General features: G+C 53.6%; 1 protein-coding gene across 2 annotated transcripts; it reads left to right on the top strand.

Moving 5' to 3' along the window:
• The first annotated feature begins 5267 nt into the window (after nucleotides 1-5267).
• On the top strand, nucleotides 5268-16406 carry CFAP20 (cilia and flagella associated protein 20). Of its 2 annotated transcripts, XM_035312257.1 has the most exons (6): nucleotides 5269-5433; nucleotides 11415-11494; nucleotides 12968-13079; nucleotides 13454-13642; nucleotides 15039-15149; nucleotides 15926-16406. In XM_035312257.1, exons 1-6 carry the CDS (start codon nucleotides 5350-5352, stop codon nucleotides 15929-15931), a joined length of 582 nt encoding a protein of 193 aa, XP_035168148.1. In that variant the 5' UTR covers nucleotides 5269-5349; the 3' UTR covers nucleotides 15932-16406. The 2 variants fall into 2 exon arrangements, with proteins under 2 accessions (XP_035168147.1, XP_035168148.1); XM_035312256.1 differs by lacking the exon at nucleotides 15926-16406 and having other exon boundaries at nucleotides 5268-5433; nucleotides 15039-15158.
• The last annotated feature ends 1011 nt before the right edge of the window (nucleotides 16407-17417 follow it).

Genomic DNA, 17417 nt, shown 5'->3' with positions numbered 1-17417 from the left:
CACCTTTAGGAGCATTCCTTCTTAGACACCCACGCTCTTCTGGAGGTGCCTGTCCGGATGGCAGCCTGGGTTCTGGTGCTGGCACCCACTTCTTCCAACCCATGGGGCTCGTTCATGGCTGTCTCAGCACACCAGGAGCTCCTTTCTCTTCCTCTGTCCTGGGCTGAGACTCTCCTCCTCCTCCTCCCCTCAGCGCTGCCACTGCAGGCAGCCTTCGCTTCTGAGCCAGTGTTGGGGGCTGGATGTTAACTTGAACTCGGAACTACTTGAAACTCTTGTCTAACCCTTCTGACTGGGCTCTATATGTAGTCGTTCATCTTGCCTTGCCCCACTCCTTCACTCCCCGTGTGTTTTTTCCTCTATGCCCCAGTAACTGAAGGTGCCCGGGCTGAACAAAAGGCTCTATAGGAAGGTCAGACCCAGGGTCCCAGGAGGGGAGTTTGGGTAAGGTGAACCATGGGTGGACCACACAGTGCTGCTCTGCGCTGCCCCTGTGCTGCAGCTGAGGTGGAAATAGAGGAGCTGGTCTTTGCGTGAAGCCTGGGAGTAGCTGTGGAAATTTGCCACCACTCTTCTCATTGAAGAATCTCACTTGGACATGTGCTGGCGTGGAGTCAGACGTGGATGTGTACTTGATGGTATGTGGTAGGTGACCTTAACGTAAACAGTACAGGTAAGTTCAGGTCAGCTCCTTGAGCCCTTGCCACATCAGTTCCTAATGACCGCCCTCATACGCAAGGTAGAGAAGGGCTGTGCTGATCTGCGTAATTAATTTAATTTACTTTTATAGAATCACAGAATAGTTAAGGTTGAAAGGGACCTCTGGAGGTCATCTGGTCCAACCCCTGTGTTCAAGCAGGGACAGGCACCTAGAGCAGCGTACCCAGGCCATCTCCAGACAGTTTTTGAAGATCTCCAAGGAGGGAGACTCAGCAACCTCTCTGCACAACCTGTGCCAGTGCTTTGTCAGCCGCACAGCACAGAAGTGCCTCCCGATGTTCAGAAGGAACCTCTTGTGTTCCAGATTGTTCCCAATGCCTCTTTGTCCTGGCATTGGGCACCACGGAAAAGAGCCTGGCTCCGTCTTTGCTGCACTCTCCCTTTGCAGATCCCGACAAGGTTACCCACCTAGTTGACCAAGGGAAGCCAGTAGATGTGACTTTTTCACTTTTAGCAAAGCTTTGGAAATTGTCTCTTACAGTATCCTTCTAGACAAAATGTCCCTGAAAAAAAGTGTGTCCCTGCAGGGAACAGCCCATTGCAGTGTCTGTCTGAGGCCTACAAGTGTTAGGGAGAAGAATCACCACAAGCTCCCACTGGGCCATGGTCCCTGCAGCACGGTGATGCTCCTGAGTGGTCCTGTGTGGAGCCAGGAGTTGGAGGTGATGATCGTTGTGGGTCCGTTCCAACTCAGGATAGTCTGTGAATATTGCAACTCAGGATAGTCTGTGATTCTATATGAGTGCTATTGCCACTTCCTCCATCCCCCTGGAACTGCTGGGGCTTGCTTCCCATCCCCACTTGCTGCCTGCCTGCTGTTAGAGAGCAGCTGGTCTCTAAAGGATGCTCTTAGTAACTAGCATTTTCCTTTTTCTTTTATTCTTGTTTGTCAAAAATAAACTCTTCTTTGCCGGCTCATTTTTTGTCTTCGGTTTCCCCAGAGTCAGAAAGGTTTTGTTCATTCTTGCACCTTGCAATGCCACCACGGGGCACGTCCCACTTCCTTGAGTTTCTCTGACAGGGTGCTCCAGCCCATGCTGGTGCTGCCTTCTACGCACACTGCCTCTCCGCTCCCCTTTTCTTTTCTGATCCCTTGCTTATCAGCAGCCAAGCTTCCTCTGTTTCCTCCTACAGTGCTCATAGTTCAGCTGGCAAAGTCTTCAACAGAGGCCCAAAGTCTTCAACAGCCTTCATCCAGGTTCCTTCAGCATCCAGAGCTGCTTACTCGCCTTGCCTTCCCGTGTGTTGTGGCTCTGTGTCCTTCCTAATTCCCTTTTTGGTTTCCTCATTTCAGCAGCCCTTCACCCAGTCCCACTCCCGGAGGAAAATCCAAGCTGGGGGAGATGGCTGGAGTCATCTGGGCAGATTCCAGGGTCCCATGCCCCTTGCAGAAGTCGTTGCTTTGCTCTTGTTTTGCCATGCAGTGAGGGCTTTTGGCTCACAGAGGTACTGGCTGAATTTGGTTCTGGTTTTGCAGTCTGAGCACTCTCCTTTCAGCTGGCCCACCGGGACATGCAGCGCTAACAAATTGCTCTGCTCTCCAGCGATGGCCTGTGCTGAGAGGGCATCAGTCTTGGTTGGGATTTCCCAGGCCATGAACCCGGAGCGTGTGCCCCAAGGCAAGCACAGGCTTGCTGATACGAGAGAGAGCTGCTATGTTTGGCTCCAGTAACTGCATCCAACCATGTGAAACTTCAGAGGAGAAACATTTCAGGAGTTTCCTGAAGATCTTATTCCTCTGAAGGCATCAGATTGCTGGGAACTCTGAAGGGCAGGAAATGCTTTAGTGGACAGCTATTTTTGGAGCTGCTCACTTCTTGGACCAGACTGTTCTCTTAAAAGGGGCCTTTTCCTCTGTGTACTCCCCAAAATTCAGTTCTTCTACCGCCTGGGAATGAGGAATGGGGCAGGAAGGAATGTCAGCACCTTGCTAGTGATCCTCCAGGTGGATAACAGCAAGTCTCGCCAGAATACATCTCCCAGAGACCTCTTTCTGAATGCCAGCCTTGGCTGTTAATGTGTGTTGACTTCCCATTACGCTAACATGCCATCTTTGTTTCTGCCCTCTCCTTCAGCCTGCGCATGCCCTAAGCAAGGAGGAGAGACGACAGGTACTATTTTTCTTTAGAATTCACTTAGAAATAGAGACAATTTGAAACTGCAACATATTCCATGTACATCCCTTGCAGCAAAACACGACATTAAAATGGTAAGTGGAGAGCGTGTGAAGGAGCAGGCTGTTCAGGAATGACAGCTGGATATTTGTCCCAGTTGTCTCTTACCATCTAATTAAGGGAACAAGTTATTTAATCATGCAGTGTACTCCAAACAATTGACAAGGTATAGCTGATAATTTCTCAATCATGCCTTGCTTTCATGTGCTCTACTTGTTTGCGTAAGAATTAACAGCCTGATCGTGTGGAATTGTAAACGGAGGAGAAAGCACTGCTATCCCAGCTGCTGCAAGGGACTGTGCATTTGGCACGGTTGAAGCATTTGTGGCCCAAGGGAGAGACAAGCACAACTGGCAAATGATGTGATCACCAGTGGGATTTGAAGGAGGTATTTCTTAGCAACAACAGCTATCCAGGGCCCTGGAGTTAAACAGCACAACTATCAAACTGATGCAGGATGATAAAATTTATGCTATTTGGTGTCTGTACATTGCAGGAAGACGCTATAGCCATTATTTCAGCAGGTAGAAATGTAATATAGTGCTGTTTAAAAATGCAATTTCTAGCTCAAGCTGTCCCTGTTAAGCCTCTTCAGTTGTGCAAGGCTCTGTCTATATGTAGAAGGATTTTCACAACAGTAAAGTTGTACATCAACCTCCCCTGACGTTGGCAAGGCACTGCATCTTACCCCAGTTCAGAAAAAGACAAATATTTCTTTGTAGTCATGCAGTAAGACACAAGAGTTGTTGATGGCACCCTTATCTCAGAGCATGGTGATGGATATAATCCAACAGATAACACTTTCCACTGGAAGCCAGGCCAGAGCTGAAAGCAGTAACAATTTAAAAGGCGTACGTAAACAGCATGAAAAAATAGGGTTATACAATGTAAACTGACATGTCTTGCTCATGCTCAGATAAGAATTGCTTCTGAAGATGAAATAGATTTGGCTCTTGTCCTTGTGCCTCAGAGATTTCCTGAACAAATAAATGGTCCCTTGGCAGCCAGACAGCAGACACTGAAGGGATAGGACTCTACCCACCCATGTACTCATGTGCAAGTGGTTTCATAAATCCTGATTGCAGAGGATTTTGCTCTTCAGCATCAGTGAAGGGTAGTGGCACCATTTTGGCTTCAGCAGAGGCAGCTGGTGAAGGGCAGAGAGGGAGAATCCCTTGCTCCTGCATTCAGCCACATCACCTGTTTCCTACAGTCATGGGAAGCACTTTGCTCTCTTGCCTGCCTCCACTGGTACTTTGGAAAGCCATTTGTGCTTGGGTTTTGGTGCCTGTCTCTGCACTGAGCTGGGTACTTCTGCAGATGTCAGTGGCCCCGGGCAGACTGCCCACAACCCAACGGAGAGCACGCCGAGTCCTTCAGTGGCTGTGCCATCCGTATTCCTAGACCCAGGAGCTGCTCTAGAAGGGCAAATACGCCTCTGTCCATTAACCCACGACTCCAGACCACCAGGCGGCCACAGGTCTGCACGTGCCAGCACAAACAAGCCAGCCACCGGGGCTGCTGGCCTGGGGAGGAGACCTCCGCGTGGCCCAGAGCAGCCCGCAGCAGCCGGGGTCTGAGTGCTGGTGGCACTGCTGCTGCTGTGTTTGAGAGGTTTCCTCCTGGTCTGCCTCAGGGCAGGTGTCTTGGGTGTCGGTGCACAACCCAGCCCATTTCCATGCCAAGATGGAGCAATGTGGCAGCAGGTCCAGAGGGCCACAAAAATGTTGGGGCTCCTCTCCTGTGAGGAGAGGTTGAAGGAGCTGGGGGGTTGTTGAGCCTGAAGAGAACGCTTCGGGGACACCTCGTTGCAGCCTTTCGGTAAATAAAGGGGACTTTAAGGAAGACGAGAAGTCTTTAGCAGAGCCCGTGGTGACAGAAGGGTCACTTTAAACTGAAAGAAGGTAGATTTAGAGGGGACATAAGAAAGAAATGTTCGTGATGAGGGTGGTGACGCGCTGGAACGGGTTGCCTGGAGAAGAAGTGGATGCCCCATCGTTGGAAGTGTTCAGAGCTGGGTCGGACGGGGCTTTGCGCAACGTGGTCTGGTGATGGCAGGGGGCTGGGCTGGGTGCCCCGGCCATCATCGGCCATCCCGTGGTAACGGCGGCCCAAGGAGCGGCCTGAGGGCACGCCCCAGGAGAGACCTGCAGGAGGCTCCTCCGGCAGGCGCGGGGCTGCGGCGTCCCCGCAGCTCCGGCAGGGAGGCGGCACCCCCGCACCCCCGGCACCCCACCGGCGGCGGGCGAACGCCGAGCCCCGCGCCCAGGCCGCGGCCCCGTTGCCCCGGCAGCGCCGCCCCCGGAAGCGGCGTTGAGCGGGGAGCGGAGCCCGGGGGACGGCGGCGCCGCCACCCGGCAGCGCGCGGCAGCGGCCCCGGCCCAGGCCCCGATCGCGGCGGCGCTGCTGCTGCTGCCGTGTCCCTGCGCGGAGCGGCGGCCCCGGCCCCGCCGCCATGTTCAAGAACACGTTCCAGAGCGGGTTCCTCTCGGTGCTCTACAGCATCGGCAGCAAGCCGCTGCAGATCTGGGACAAGAAGGTGCGGAGCGGGCCGGGGGCGGCGGGGCCGGGGCGAGCCGAGGGCGGCGCTGTGCCTGCGTGCCTTGAGCCGGGGGGGTTCCTCCTCCGAGCCTCTCCGCGTCGCGTTTTCCCCCCCGCCTGTCCTCGGGGTGCCTGTGCTGCCCGCCCCGGCTGTGCCCCCGCTTGGACGCGGCGCTGCGATGTGGTGCTGTGCCCGAGAGCAGGCTCCCCGCTGCCAGGCGCCTTCAGCCCCTCGCGTTTCGGCCTAACCCGGGTCTCTGATGGCTTGGAAAAAAAAAGCAGAAGCCCCCACGGCAGCTCGGCGGGGTCGTGTGCTGCCCGGAGAGGGCTGGTGCGGGTACCAAGTGGGGATGGGGACAGGCCCAGCCGGCCCAGCCGCCTCCCCGCTGCCTCGGGGGGCTGCCTGCTCCCGTGTGCCTGTGTCGGGGCTTCTGCGGGAGCGCCTCTGGTCTTAAAAAGGGATCGGCAGCTTGTTGGTGCGAGGCAGGGCCAGCACGCAGAGGGACGCAGCATGCCTCTAGCCTGGGTAAAGCCGCAGGCAGCCTGGCCTGGCCCTGCTCAGAGGAGGTTGTGGTGGAGACCTGAAGGATCTGCCGGCACGAACTGCCCCGTGTGTGGTGGCACCGCTGCGTGCATGCGGCTTGTGGGGTGTGCAGCAGGAGCTGGGCTCCTGGGGTTTACATAACAGTGTCTGTTTGTACACAAGGCCTGACCAGGCTGGCCGGAGAAGATTAACGCAGAGTCTGCAGTGCTGTTGCCAAGAGCAGCACCTGTGTGTGTGTGTGTGCAGGGTGCTTTGTGTCACCCGCTGTAGTGCCTGTGTGCAGCCAGTCCTTAGCACTGCCGGGTCGCAGCCGGCCCTGTGAGCAGCAGAGCCACACCGGAGTGCTTGTGCTGCTCAGGTTTCTGTCCTGAGGGAGCACCTCTAGCTTGGATGAGCTTCTTGTGAACACTGCCTCGCTCACAAAGGTGTGGAGGGAACCTGGAGTGGGTTTTCTGACTTCTTCACCCACGGATGTCAGTGCATTCAGCCTTTCAGTTCACTTTCGCATATAAAATGAGTTGAGGTTGTGGGTTTGTAACGGCTTCGTCACTGCTGTTCTAACACCCTTGGTGCATTTATGGCAGCAGGAGGCAAAGGCTGGCACGTAGGACATGTGGGAGCTGAGAGAGGAGTCCTCGCAGGTCACGCGTGGCCGTCACCTCTTTACAGCTCCTCCAGAGCCCCGGGTTGTGCTGTGGTTCTGTTTGTTGGGCTGTATGAACTTAAACCGAGGGAAGTGCCACTGGTGCTCTGGGGCTGCCACACTGCTGAGGAAGGCTCCTCGGCTTGATGCAGGAGTTGCCAGGTCTGCAGCAGCGGGGCAAGCCGGTGCCTGGCTGGGGCAGCGTGTGCTTGCTGGCGGGGCACCGTGCTTGCCGGCGTGCAGGAGGCGCGTGGACAGAGCCTGTACCCGCGCTGCCCGCTGCTGGGCTGGGTGCTTTCACAGCAGGCAAGCATAATGACTGCCAACCACAGTCCGTACTGGAGAAGTGAGCAGGCCTGAAGTGAGTATGTGATCAAAAGTTGTGAGGATTTTTCCAGTTTTTTATTTCTGGGGAAATGCTGATCTGTCCAAACACATCCCAGGAGTCTTACAGCTCTGGCATTTCTACTGGAGAGGGTTATTTGGGGCTGGGGCGTCGAGAAGGGGAGAAAACTTGATGGTAATTAATACTACAAAAATCAAGACGAGCCAGCAGTGTGCCCTGGCAGCCAAAAAGGCCAGCCGTGTCCTGGGGTGCCTCGGGCACAGCTCTGCTGGCTGGTGAGGGAAGGGATCGTCCTGCTCTGCTCCGCACTGGTGCGGCCTCACCTCGAGGACCGTGTGCAGGTTTGGGCACCAAAATATAAGCACATAAAACTATCAGAGAGCATCCATAGGAGGGCTACAAAGATAATGTAGGGTGTCAAGAGTGTGACACTTGAGGAGCAGCTGAGGGCCCTTGGTTTGTTCAGCCCAGAGCAGAGCAGGCCGAGGGGAGGCCTCATGGCAGCCTGCAGCTCCCTCTGAGGGGAGCGGAGGGGCAGGCGCTGAGCTCTGCTCTCTGGGGACAGCGACAGGACCTGAGGGAACGGCATGGAGCTGGGACAGGGGAGGGTCAGGCTGGGGGTTAGGGAAAGGTTCTGCACCCAGAGGGTGGTCGGGCACTGGCACAGGCTCCCCAGGCAGTGGTCACGGTACCCAAGCCTGTTGGTGTTCAAGAAGCGTTTGAACAGTGCTTTAACATATAACCTGATCGGCAGACATATGGTTTGATTTTTAGGTGGTTGTGTGTGGAGCCAGGAGTTGGCCATTGAGTCTTTGGGGGTCCTTTCCATCTCAGGATAGTCTATGATTCAAGGATCTCTGCTGTTTCTTGGCTGCTGTGGATCCAGCCAGCAGCGAAAGCGTGTCCCTGCAGGGAACGGCCCATTGCAGTGTCTGTCCGAGGTCTGCATGCGTTAGGCAGAAGAATCGCCACAAGCTCCCACAGAGCCATGGTCCCTGCAGCACAGGGGTGCTCCGTTGGCACTTGAGCCCTCTTCTGCCACTGCTGGGCGTGCCTCCCACCCCCACACGTCCTAATGTGGTCTTTCTTGTCTGCAAAATTACCAGCAGATGGTGATCCCCCCCCCCCCCGTCCCCACAGTGAAAAACGAGGGGAATCTCAAGCCTTTGTGACACGGGGAAAGCATGTCAAGCATGTCTTGTCTGGCCCTTGTAGCACACACACCACTTGCCTCGATGGAGGCAGTAGGATGTGAAGGCTTCTTCATTTGACAAGAGATAGAAGCAGGGCGCTAAGAGCCTTGCCTTGCTGTGCCACGTGGGAGCGTGCCATAGTGTCCCTCTGTGGGGCCAGATGCAGTCCTGCCCTCCTCTCCCTTTTCCCCACAGCATATAAGCTCCGGGGCAGGCCCTGGCAGTGACACCTGCTAGGCTCCATCCCTCCCAGCCACCAGCGTCCTGCCCCAGGGCCCTCCGGCAGCACCACCGCGGCTGGTCCTCAGCAGGAGTGCAGCGACTGCCCCCCGTGCTGCTGGTAGCTGCTGGCATGTGCTCTCTTCTCCGGCCTTCCTCTGTTGCTGAGCCTCTCCTGGAGACCCGTCCGTGAGAGGGTTTCCGTTTGCCTTTTGTGTGGACTCAGAGCCCTCTGTTTGTTCCTGCGGCGTCCTGCCACTGTCGTCCCCCAGCCAGTGTGTGGAGACGCTTGCCGGTCTCCAGGAGACCTGTTGATGCTTTTCCACAGAGCGAAGGGGAATGGCTTGAAGGAGCTTTTCAGACCTATTAATCCTTGGGCTGACTGTCTGTTCTGCTGGCAAGTCGAGGCAGAATGTCATAGCAATTTCAAATGCTGTGGGGAGGATGCAAGCTCAGCCAGCATTCGACACCCATCTGAGCATCAAATGAGTGTTCTGCCACCAGGATGCAGATAGCAATTTCCCTGATTGACGTGGTGGGGGGTGAGAGGTCCTTACCGCAGTGTTATCAGGGACTCTTGCAGCCCTTCTGACTTGGTAATGTGGGGACCCCCCTTTGCTTCTCTCACACCGCGTCTTTGTCTGGGTGGCCCCAGATTTCTGCGCCTCGAGCGCAGCAGTCGGCACCGCTCGCGGACCCTGGGTCTGCGTGCACCAGCAGCCAAGCCCGGCAGCTTCTGCTCCTGCCTCTTGTTCTGCTGCCTCTCACCGCCTGCCGTGGGTGATGGCGATGGCGCCAGCCATGTGTCACAGCTGCTGCTGTGGCTCCAGCCTCACACAAGCCCATCACCATCTGGCGGCGGCAGCAATTCGGGAGCAAGCCTCCAGAGGTCGGCCTTAGACCGTGCCGCTCTGGCTTGCTTTCCTTACGGCCTTTGTTACCTTGGCTGAGTGTGGCTAGCAGCAATGACAGCTGTAGGACATTCCTGTGTTAAAAGACAATGAATTGTCTGAAGCTGTGGCTCCCTTAAACCCTAAGAGGTTTGGGATACACATCTGTGAAATTAGCTTTTTCAGCTTCTCCTTAGACAGCACATAACTTCCTGGTTATCCCAGTTCAGAGGAAACTTGAAGGAATTTTCTGTTCTAAGAAGGCTACTTCCCTTTCTACCAGCTCCAAAAATCCACCTTTGTAGACTTAAGGCAGCTAGAAAATAGTAGCTGAGTAGAGATGTGGAGTGTTGTGTTTATCTTTCTAAAATTTCTGAAATTAGCCCTTTCTGCCTCACTGTGAGGTAGAGGAAAACCCCTCGAGATGGGGCTATTGCAGAGCCACTGCTGGGAGTATCTCCTCTCTTTTCGGTTTCTTTCATCCTCTCTGGCCATGCTGAGGAAGAAGAGCTGCTTCTTTTCATTGTCTCTGTAATCTGGGGAAGGAAAGCCCTCCACAGGCTAAGGACGGTGACCTGGTGGCAGATAGAAGCACTGCTGAGTAATCAGTTTAAAGCATGTTTAGCTGTACTCTGTTTCTGTCCTTCCCAGAGAAGTCCAAGCTCGAACCTTCTTGTGCATAAGGCACCCTTGCTGAAAGCTGTCCTGCACGGTGCGGAGGCAGCCTTTGTTCCATAGTGCTGTGTCGTGCTTGGGCAGGGTTATTTCCTGGTGTTAAATCAGCATGCTACACCCCTGTGGGTAACAGGATTTAATTTCCTTTATGCTAGTTACTGCTTATAACAGAGAGAGGTACATGGGGCTTCTGCTGGGCTGATGATGAAGGGGAAATAAAAGGGGAAAGAGGAAGGGGGGAAAAGAAGTTGCTGGCGCAGGTAAGGGGGAGAGTGGAGAAAGGCATGGAGCGCAGATCCTGTGTGGTTGTTTTCTCCTGAACAGCCTCATAAACCCACGGGTGCTGCGTTTGGTGCAGTGTCCTGTGAGGATCCTCTCTCTGAGCGTAATGCTTTCTGGAAGCGTTTGCGTGGGCTCGGGGCAGGGTTACGAGCAGGCTGGCTGGACCAGCTGCACTCCGGCACTTAGCGGCAGGGGCTGCGTGACCCAGGCTGAGGTTTCCTGAAAGCACTTAGTGGTTGCTCCAAGCCACTCAGAGACAGGCAGGGAGGTGGGGCTGCTTCAGCGCTTCTCTTTCTTCCAGCAATGTGTGCGATATCCCCCAGGTAGGTTCCTGTGAGGAAACGAACTGGGAAGATAAATTGCCAGACTTGTAAATCATTTTGTGGCTCCCGACTGGAACCATCCCATTAGAAGCTTAATGTATCCTGAATATTAGCGGTGGTGATAGGTGCTAAAGAAATTAATTTGTGAAATTGGAAGGAGATGCAATTTGCTGATCTAGCATTGAGGAAGGCTTAATTAGCAAAAGTACCTTTTAAATTGAGATTAATTTGATGGGAAAAGAGCTGCTTCGTTAAGGAAATAAATCCTGAGATCCTGGGATTCGGCTACCTTTCTTGTGGAGAAAAATAAATTTGTGTTGGCTCCTGGTTCCTGCCTGGCCTTCCTGAGCTCTCCACAGCTGTGCCCCTTGGCAGGGCAGGCAGTGGCTCTGTGCTTGTGCGCTCTGTGTTTGCAAAGAGTTTGAACCAGTCCCATGCCTGGTCCTGCGTTTCCGCAGAGGCAGCCAGCTGTGCCCGGCAACAGGCTGAGGCCCTGTGGTGGCTGCTGGTCGCTCCCTTTGCTTGCATCTGTGCTGCCCATGCTTGCTTTTACCCCTTATCGCACTTTGGATTGCTCTTGCTCTGACATTGTTCCTTCTGTTTGTTTGGGCGTCTTATGTGAGGCTTGAGTCACTTGTGTTCGCTGTAGCGTGGGTGAATAAATTCATGTCTTGCACTCAGTCTCTGCACAGGCTCTGCCTTGGAGGCCTGGCGCTCTGGGGTGGTGATCAAATCTTGAAAACAGAGATGTCCAGGGCAGTAGGAGCCAAGTGAAATAGAGGGGTCTTCCCAGGGTCTTTTTCCCCTTGTCCATGTGTCTCCTGATTTCTCTCTTGAATAATGTCTAACCCGCTTCTCTTTCAGGTGCGCAATGGCCATATCAAACGAATCACCGATAATGACATCCAGTCACTGGTGCTGGAGATTGAAGGAACTAATGTCAGGTAGGAGAGGGCTGCTTCTGCCCTAGCGTGCCCTGGGGGCTTGGTCCTGGAGCTGAATGAAAGATGTCGGTGCCCAGCAGACATTTCTTCAGGCTCTACCATGGTCTCTTTGTCCATAAACTGAAGGAAATGATCTGGGGTCAGATCGCTGCTGCCTCTCTGGCAGCGTACTATGCCTCTGAGAATCACAAAGGTTGAGGCTGACAGGGACCTCTGGAGGTCATCTGGTCCAACCCCCTGATCCAGCAGGGCCACCCAGAGCAGCTTGCCCAACACCATGTCAGATGGATTATGAAGACCTCCAAGGAGGGAGACTCAACAACCTCTCTGGGCCACCTGTGCCAGTGCTCCATCACCTGCACAGCACAAAAATACTTGCTGAAGTTCAGAAGGAACCTCCTGTGCTCCAGTTTGTCCCCATTGCTTCTTGTCCTGGCACTGGGCACCACTGGAAATAGCCTGGCTCTGTCCTCTCTGCAGCCTCCCTTCAGGTATTTACAGACATTGATGAGGTCCCCCTGATCCTCTTCTCCAGGCTGGGCAGACCCAGCTCTCTCAGCCTTTTCTTTTAGGAGAGGTGCAATGCAATGACCTCTTCCTGGATATATGTGTGGAATTCCCTGTCATCCTCAATGGGACTGAAGGGAGAGTCCTTTTATTTTTCCATCACTTAGGAAAAAATGATGTATTTGGTACCTGGTTCCCACTCAGTACCAGCTACTGAGAAAGCAGTCCTCTGCCTTCTGTATCTGTATTGCCTGAGGCCTGCTCTGCTGCTCTTCACATGTGACAGCTACTCCTGACAGCAGAAAGGAGCATCAAAGAGAGACTTACGAGGCAGATAGCTTATGTTGCTGCACTTAGCCACCCTGTCCCCACCAACTGGAGAGGAGGACGCGGGCTCCTCCATTAGCGGGCTCCGCGTCCCCGCAGCCAGGGGCTGGTTTGGAGCAGGGTGCTCCTTATAAGGGAGCAGAGACTCCTCTCCTGCAGGCAGGCTGCGCCAGCGCTGCTCTTCCTCCCAGGATGTGTTGATACAGAACTTGCCAGACATGACGTGTATTTGTAGGGCTTGTGACCTCTGTCCTCCCAGCTATATACAGCACACAGGGCTTCTGCTGTGCTCTGGGGAGCTCTACCTGCTCCTTAAGGAGGTTGTATTAAGAAACAGTGCTGACATAGCCTTGAAATGAGGGAGGTGAAGCCATTCAAGAAGATGTTTCCCGCCCTGGGTGGGAAAAGTGGGGTTTGAAATGTCATCTTCGGGCCTTTTAGCTTGTTCACCCTGCAGCTTACCTCTGAAACTCTCCCTCCTGTTACAGGAAGCCCTAATTGTTGCTGAGATCTTACGGTCACAGCTTGCTCTTCCTGCCTGTCCTCCAAGATTGCATTAGGTCAAGTGAAAGTCTTGGAACTTGGGACTGTGTGCTTTGTGCCATGTGAGATCCTAAAGCATTTTTCTGTCCCCCTTAGTACCACATACATCACATGCCCTGCTGATCCAAAGAAGACCCTGGGCATCAAACTACCTTTCCTAGTGATGATCATCAAGAACCTGAAGAAATACTTCACTTTTGAAGTGCAGGTGAGGAGGGCAGAGTGGGGAGTCCCTCCAGGGACTAGTGAGGAAGCTGCCAGGGGGCCTGTGCTCTTACTGGAACTGACCTTAGCCGCATGCGGTCCCCAGAGCAGTTGTGCTATCACGGCTCTACGGGGTCTTCTGCAGACAGTCACAAGCTCACCTTGTCAAGCTCATCAGTCAGCTCACAAGTGTGACATAGCAGCCATTCCTGAAAGTGGGTCTGTTTGCTGTTAAAAATACTTGTGCTGCAAAATGAGGAGGTGAGAATGGGAGAGCCCCATCTCAGAGACAAGTGGAGCCTGAATCTAGAACAGATGCTGTCTCGGGAGCTGGAGGCCTCTGTCACCAGGGTCAGCAGCCTTTCTTCGTTGCCCCAGGTGCTGGATGACAAGAACGTACGCCGGCGCTTCCGGGCCAGTAACTACCAGAGCACAACTCGGGTGAAGCCCTTCATCTGCACCATGCCCATGCGGCTGGACGACGGCTGGAACCAAATCCAGTTCAACCTCTCGGACTTCACACGCCGGGCCTATGGGACGAATTACATTGAGACCCTAAGAGTTCAGGTAAGCCGCAGGTTCCTACCCACAGGAACCAACCTGGCAGTCTTCATGCTGGCTGGGGACAGCCTTGCTGGAGATTGGGAATCCAGGCTTAGCCCCAGCTGGTTCCTCTGCCAGTCCAGCTCTTGGCAGAGCTGGGAGAGCAAAGTCACGACTGAGATAGCGGGAGGTCTTGATGCTGCCTCATACCACCAGGCTAGACGGGGATGGAGGAGTCCATTTCCATCTTGTTTCTGTTGCTGGCTGTCGAGAGTCACAGTCCCCCTCAAGCTCTCTGCAGTGTGCTACAACGTCCTGGGTGGATGCTAGCCTGGAATTAGCTGTGTGCTGCTGTACTGTCCAAGTGCACTGGGCAGCAGCGGGACAGGTGGAAGCCCGTGCTGATGCAGGGTGGTATGTTCCTTCCATATCCCTGGTCAGGCTTCTTTCCTAGTGCAGGTGGAGAGACCTGCTGAAGGAAGTCTCAGTGAAGGCCGAGTCTCTTGGATCAGAATGATGCAGTGTTTGTTCCTGCTGAGGACATGCAACTTGTTTCTTATGCTAGGGATTCACATTTACTGTGTCCAGTGGCATGTGTTATTCTGAGCACGCCTGTTCCTTAGTATGATGGGAGAGACTGCTGCAGCTCCTTGTGGGGTTACCCTGAGGTCAGCAAACAGCCCTCCTGGGAAATGTCTGGCTTCTTGGGTACCCACGAGGGAGACTGGAGTGACTCCAGCTGGTAGTGGAGGCAGCACGGACTGGACGGTCTCATTCATGACCTCAGATTGGCCCCAGAGAGGGAGTGTTAAAAACGCAGCAGGTTGAGAGTTGTCTTCCGGGCTATTGCTGATACCTGTGGAGAAGCAGAGGTGGGTTCACAGCAAAGAACTCTTTGCTATGAAGCAACTAAGACAGATCTCGATTGGTAGAGATGCTGGAAGTTGGTCATGCTTCCTGAGACAGCCTGAGCCACTGGCGAGAGCAGCTAACGCAAAGCAGAGGGCATGGGCCCATGTTTCTTCTCTGATGTTCTGCTAGATTCAGAGGGAGTTGGTGAGGCCTCCTGAGAAGGCTTAGGCCAGGACACTTACAGTGGGTAGCCAAAATAGGTCTCCTTCCTTGCAAAACAAGGAAGGATGTTGGCTGACGGGTTAGTTTTTGGTCCCCATAACAGTAAGAAGAGCTGGCATGCTGTGGCATGTTGTCCCCATACCTGTAGTGTGGGGAAGAGTGGAGCTGCTAGGGGGAACGTAGTGGGGGTGCTGGGGCAGGAGGGACAGACCAGCTAGCAGCAATGGGCAAGCTGGAATGACTTAACGGTGGTGCAGGCTGCTGAGCCGAGGAATCTACACTGCTGCATGACTGGAAAGCTGGATGTGGAGGAAAAAGGACTCACTCTCTTTACTTTGACTCTTAGATACATGCCAACTGTCGCATCCGACGGGTGTACTTCTCTGACCGGCTGTACTCTGAGGACGAGCTCCCAGCTGAGTTCAAGCTGTATCTGCCTGTCCAGAACAAGGCCAAGGTGAGCTAGCGCTGGGCAAGGAGGGCAGTAGCAGCAGTGGGGCCAGGCTAGCATTAATTCTTTCCCTGCTGCCTGTACAATCCAGAATTTATTCTAACAGCAGAGTTGTCACCAGCTTTGGCCTGCAGCCAAGGAGCACCCTCTTTGTTTCCAGGATGAGCAGCCTGTGCTGAGTGGCTTTCCTGCCAAAGCACATGGAAGTTGTCATTCCCATCGAGGAGCAGAGAGAACTGTGCAGCTGCTCCCCACGTCCTTTCTGTCCGTGTTGAAGGACGCTGGACAGAGTGGCAGCCTCCCAGCATCTCTCTTTAGCTTTGGCCCGTGACTCAGCACGGTGCCTTTGCTATTCACAGCTAGCTGCAGCTCCGCCCTTGTCTTCCAAGGGTGGTGGGGCTGCGGGGTGGGCAGGGGGTGGGCGGGCCTGTGGCTGTCCAGCAGGAGGAGATGCTGAGCTCCGCGTTCCCAGTGACGGGACAGGAGTCCTTGGTGTATAGGCAGCAGTCTTGAGGCTCTGCAGAGAAGCACCTCCTTTGCCAGGGCCAGGATGTCCCGGTGCAGATGCTTGTTTTAGCAGGGAAGATTCCTTGGCAGAATCTCAAGGATCTTGGGCACTGATCTTAGTGGAAGATGGAGGCAGTGTTAACAGTAGGCAACACCTCTGAGGAATCTATCACTGCCTTCTGGGCTGTCCAGGGAACGCTGAGCCCTCCCAGTAGTGTTACTTGTATGTTTAGTGTCCTGTTAAGTGTCTCCTTTCTTTTCCCTGCTCTGTCCAGCAATAACACCACGTTCAGAAGAGATGCGAGAAATATTTGGGATCAACACAAGCAGGTGGAAGAGATGGCCCTGCTGAAGCAAAGTTTTCGATCAGCTCACCTTGTCTAGGGTAGCTTAGATTCATCTGGTATCCCTCTTCTAGACAGGACACAATTAACCATGTAACAGGTCTGGGACTATGTTGTTGGTGTGCGAGTTGCACAGAATCAGAGTTTTCCTAGCTGTTCCTAAAGTGCTGAGCCTAAACACTGCAAGTGGCATAGTACCTGATCTCACGTTGCACAAAGGTTGCACAAAGTGGCCACAGTCCTTTCAAATAAAGGATTCAGCGGGAATTACAGGGTTAAGTGTGCCCTCTTGAAGATACCAACTTTATCTTTCTTTCCTTGTTTTCCATCTCTTATTTTATATATGCTCTAAGTATGGATGTAATACTTGCTCTTGGAAAATTATTAAACATATGACTTTGTTTGTTTGTAAGTCTTCTCCTGGCATCGTCCTCCTTTGGTGGGTCCTTTAATTTCCATGTGTTAGCACTGCGGAAAGTGCTGAGGAGTTTCTTTAGGAACTTAAATGTTAGGATTTGTCTCTGAATTTGTCTTTGATTGGCAGCCTCACTTTTTAAGGGTCAGCACAGATGCGGACAACAATAATCTGGAGAGAGGAAAAATACCAGGGTTTCAGTAGAGGAGACAAGATCTGTTGTACACAGTAGCTTATTCCAATTCAAGATCTGGGGATAATTGACCTGTGACAAAACCCATAGTGTTCACTTTTGGTACATGGAAATAGGTTTTTCGTTCCCTGCTTATTTGAAGCCATTTTCCCAGCAGTGACAAATTGTTCTTACCTGCTTGTTAAACGGGCACAGCTCTGATAGCAGCGTAGTTAAACAACTCAATCCTGCTCTCAGCCAAGCATTTAGCAGCTACTTATAGCAAAAGGCACACAATAGCCTTCCAGCTGCCAAATTGTTCCTTTCCCTGGGGATCAAAGGGGAGGTTTAGCAAAGCAGCAGAACAGAAGCGAACAGAAGCGGAAGTCTTTTCCTGTTCTGAAGCTGCCCTTCCCTGTCTCAGACCAATTTGCCTTTGTTGTGGGAAGGCATACTGAGAGGAGGCTGCAAACCTCTACCAGTAATGGAGAAAGTCTGGGAGAATCTGGGGGAATCTGTTGCCTTTCCTCGCTGAGGCCAATCCCCAGCAGCTCCTTGGGCTGGTGGGTACCGTGGGCTGGTATTGGTCCCTCCCTGGTTCTGGGCTGTGCAGCAAATCGGGAAAACTCCCCCGTACATCATTGTCCTGTAAAACAAAGCTGGTGTCCACTGGAGGAGAGTGTGCTGGGGGACATCTGCCCTGAATCTGCAGCAGATTCTGAGTTCAATCCAGCTGGTTTAAAGGCTTGACATTGCTGGCCGAGGGTACACAGCTGCTCCTTGACACGGGCTCCCTGTGGGTCACCTATAGTGCACTTGCCTTGTATGCACCTTGA

Source organism: Oxyura jamaicensis (assembly GCF_011077185.1).
Source record: "Oxyura jamaicensis isolate SHBP4307 breed ruddy duck chromosome 11 unlocalized genomic scaffold, BPBGC_Ojam_1.0 oxy11_random_OJ70854, whole genome shotgun sequence".
NCBI classification, from domain to species: Eukaryota; Metazoa; Chordata; class Aves; order Anseriformes; family Anatidae; genus Oxyura; species Oxyura jamaicensis.
Note: the sequence above shows the minus strand (reverse complement) of the source record. Positions and strands in the feature narration are given on the sequence as shown.

Excerpts from the sequence above, each read along its gene's own strand:
- CFAP20 (XM_035312256.1), top strand. The coding sequence starts at position 5,350 with ATGTTCAAGAACACGTTCCAGAGCGGGTTCCTCTCGGTGCTCTACAGC. Across the intron at positions 11,495-12,967 it reads ATTGAAGGAACTAATGTCAG|TACCACATACATCACATGCC; the intron begins GTAGGAGAGGGC and ends TGTCCCCCTTAG. Across the intron at positions 13,643-15,038 it reads TTGAGACCCTAAGAGTTCAG|ATACATGCCAACTGTCGCAT; the intron begins GTAAGCCGCAGG and ends TTTGACTCTTAG.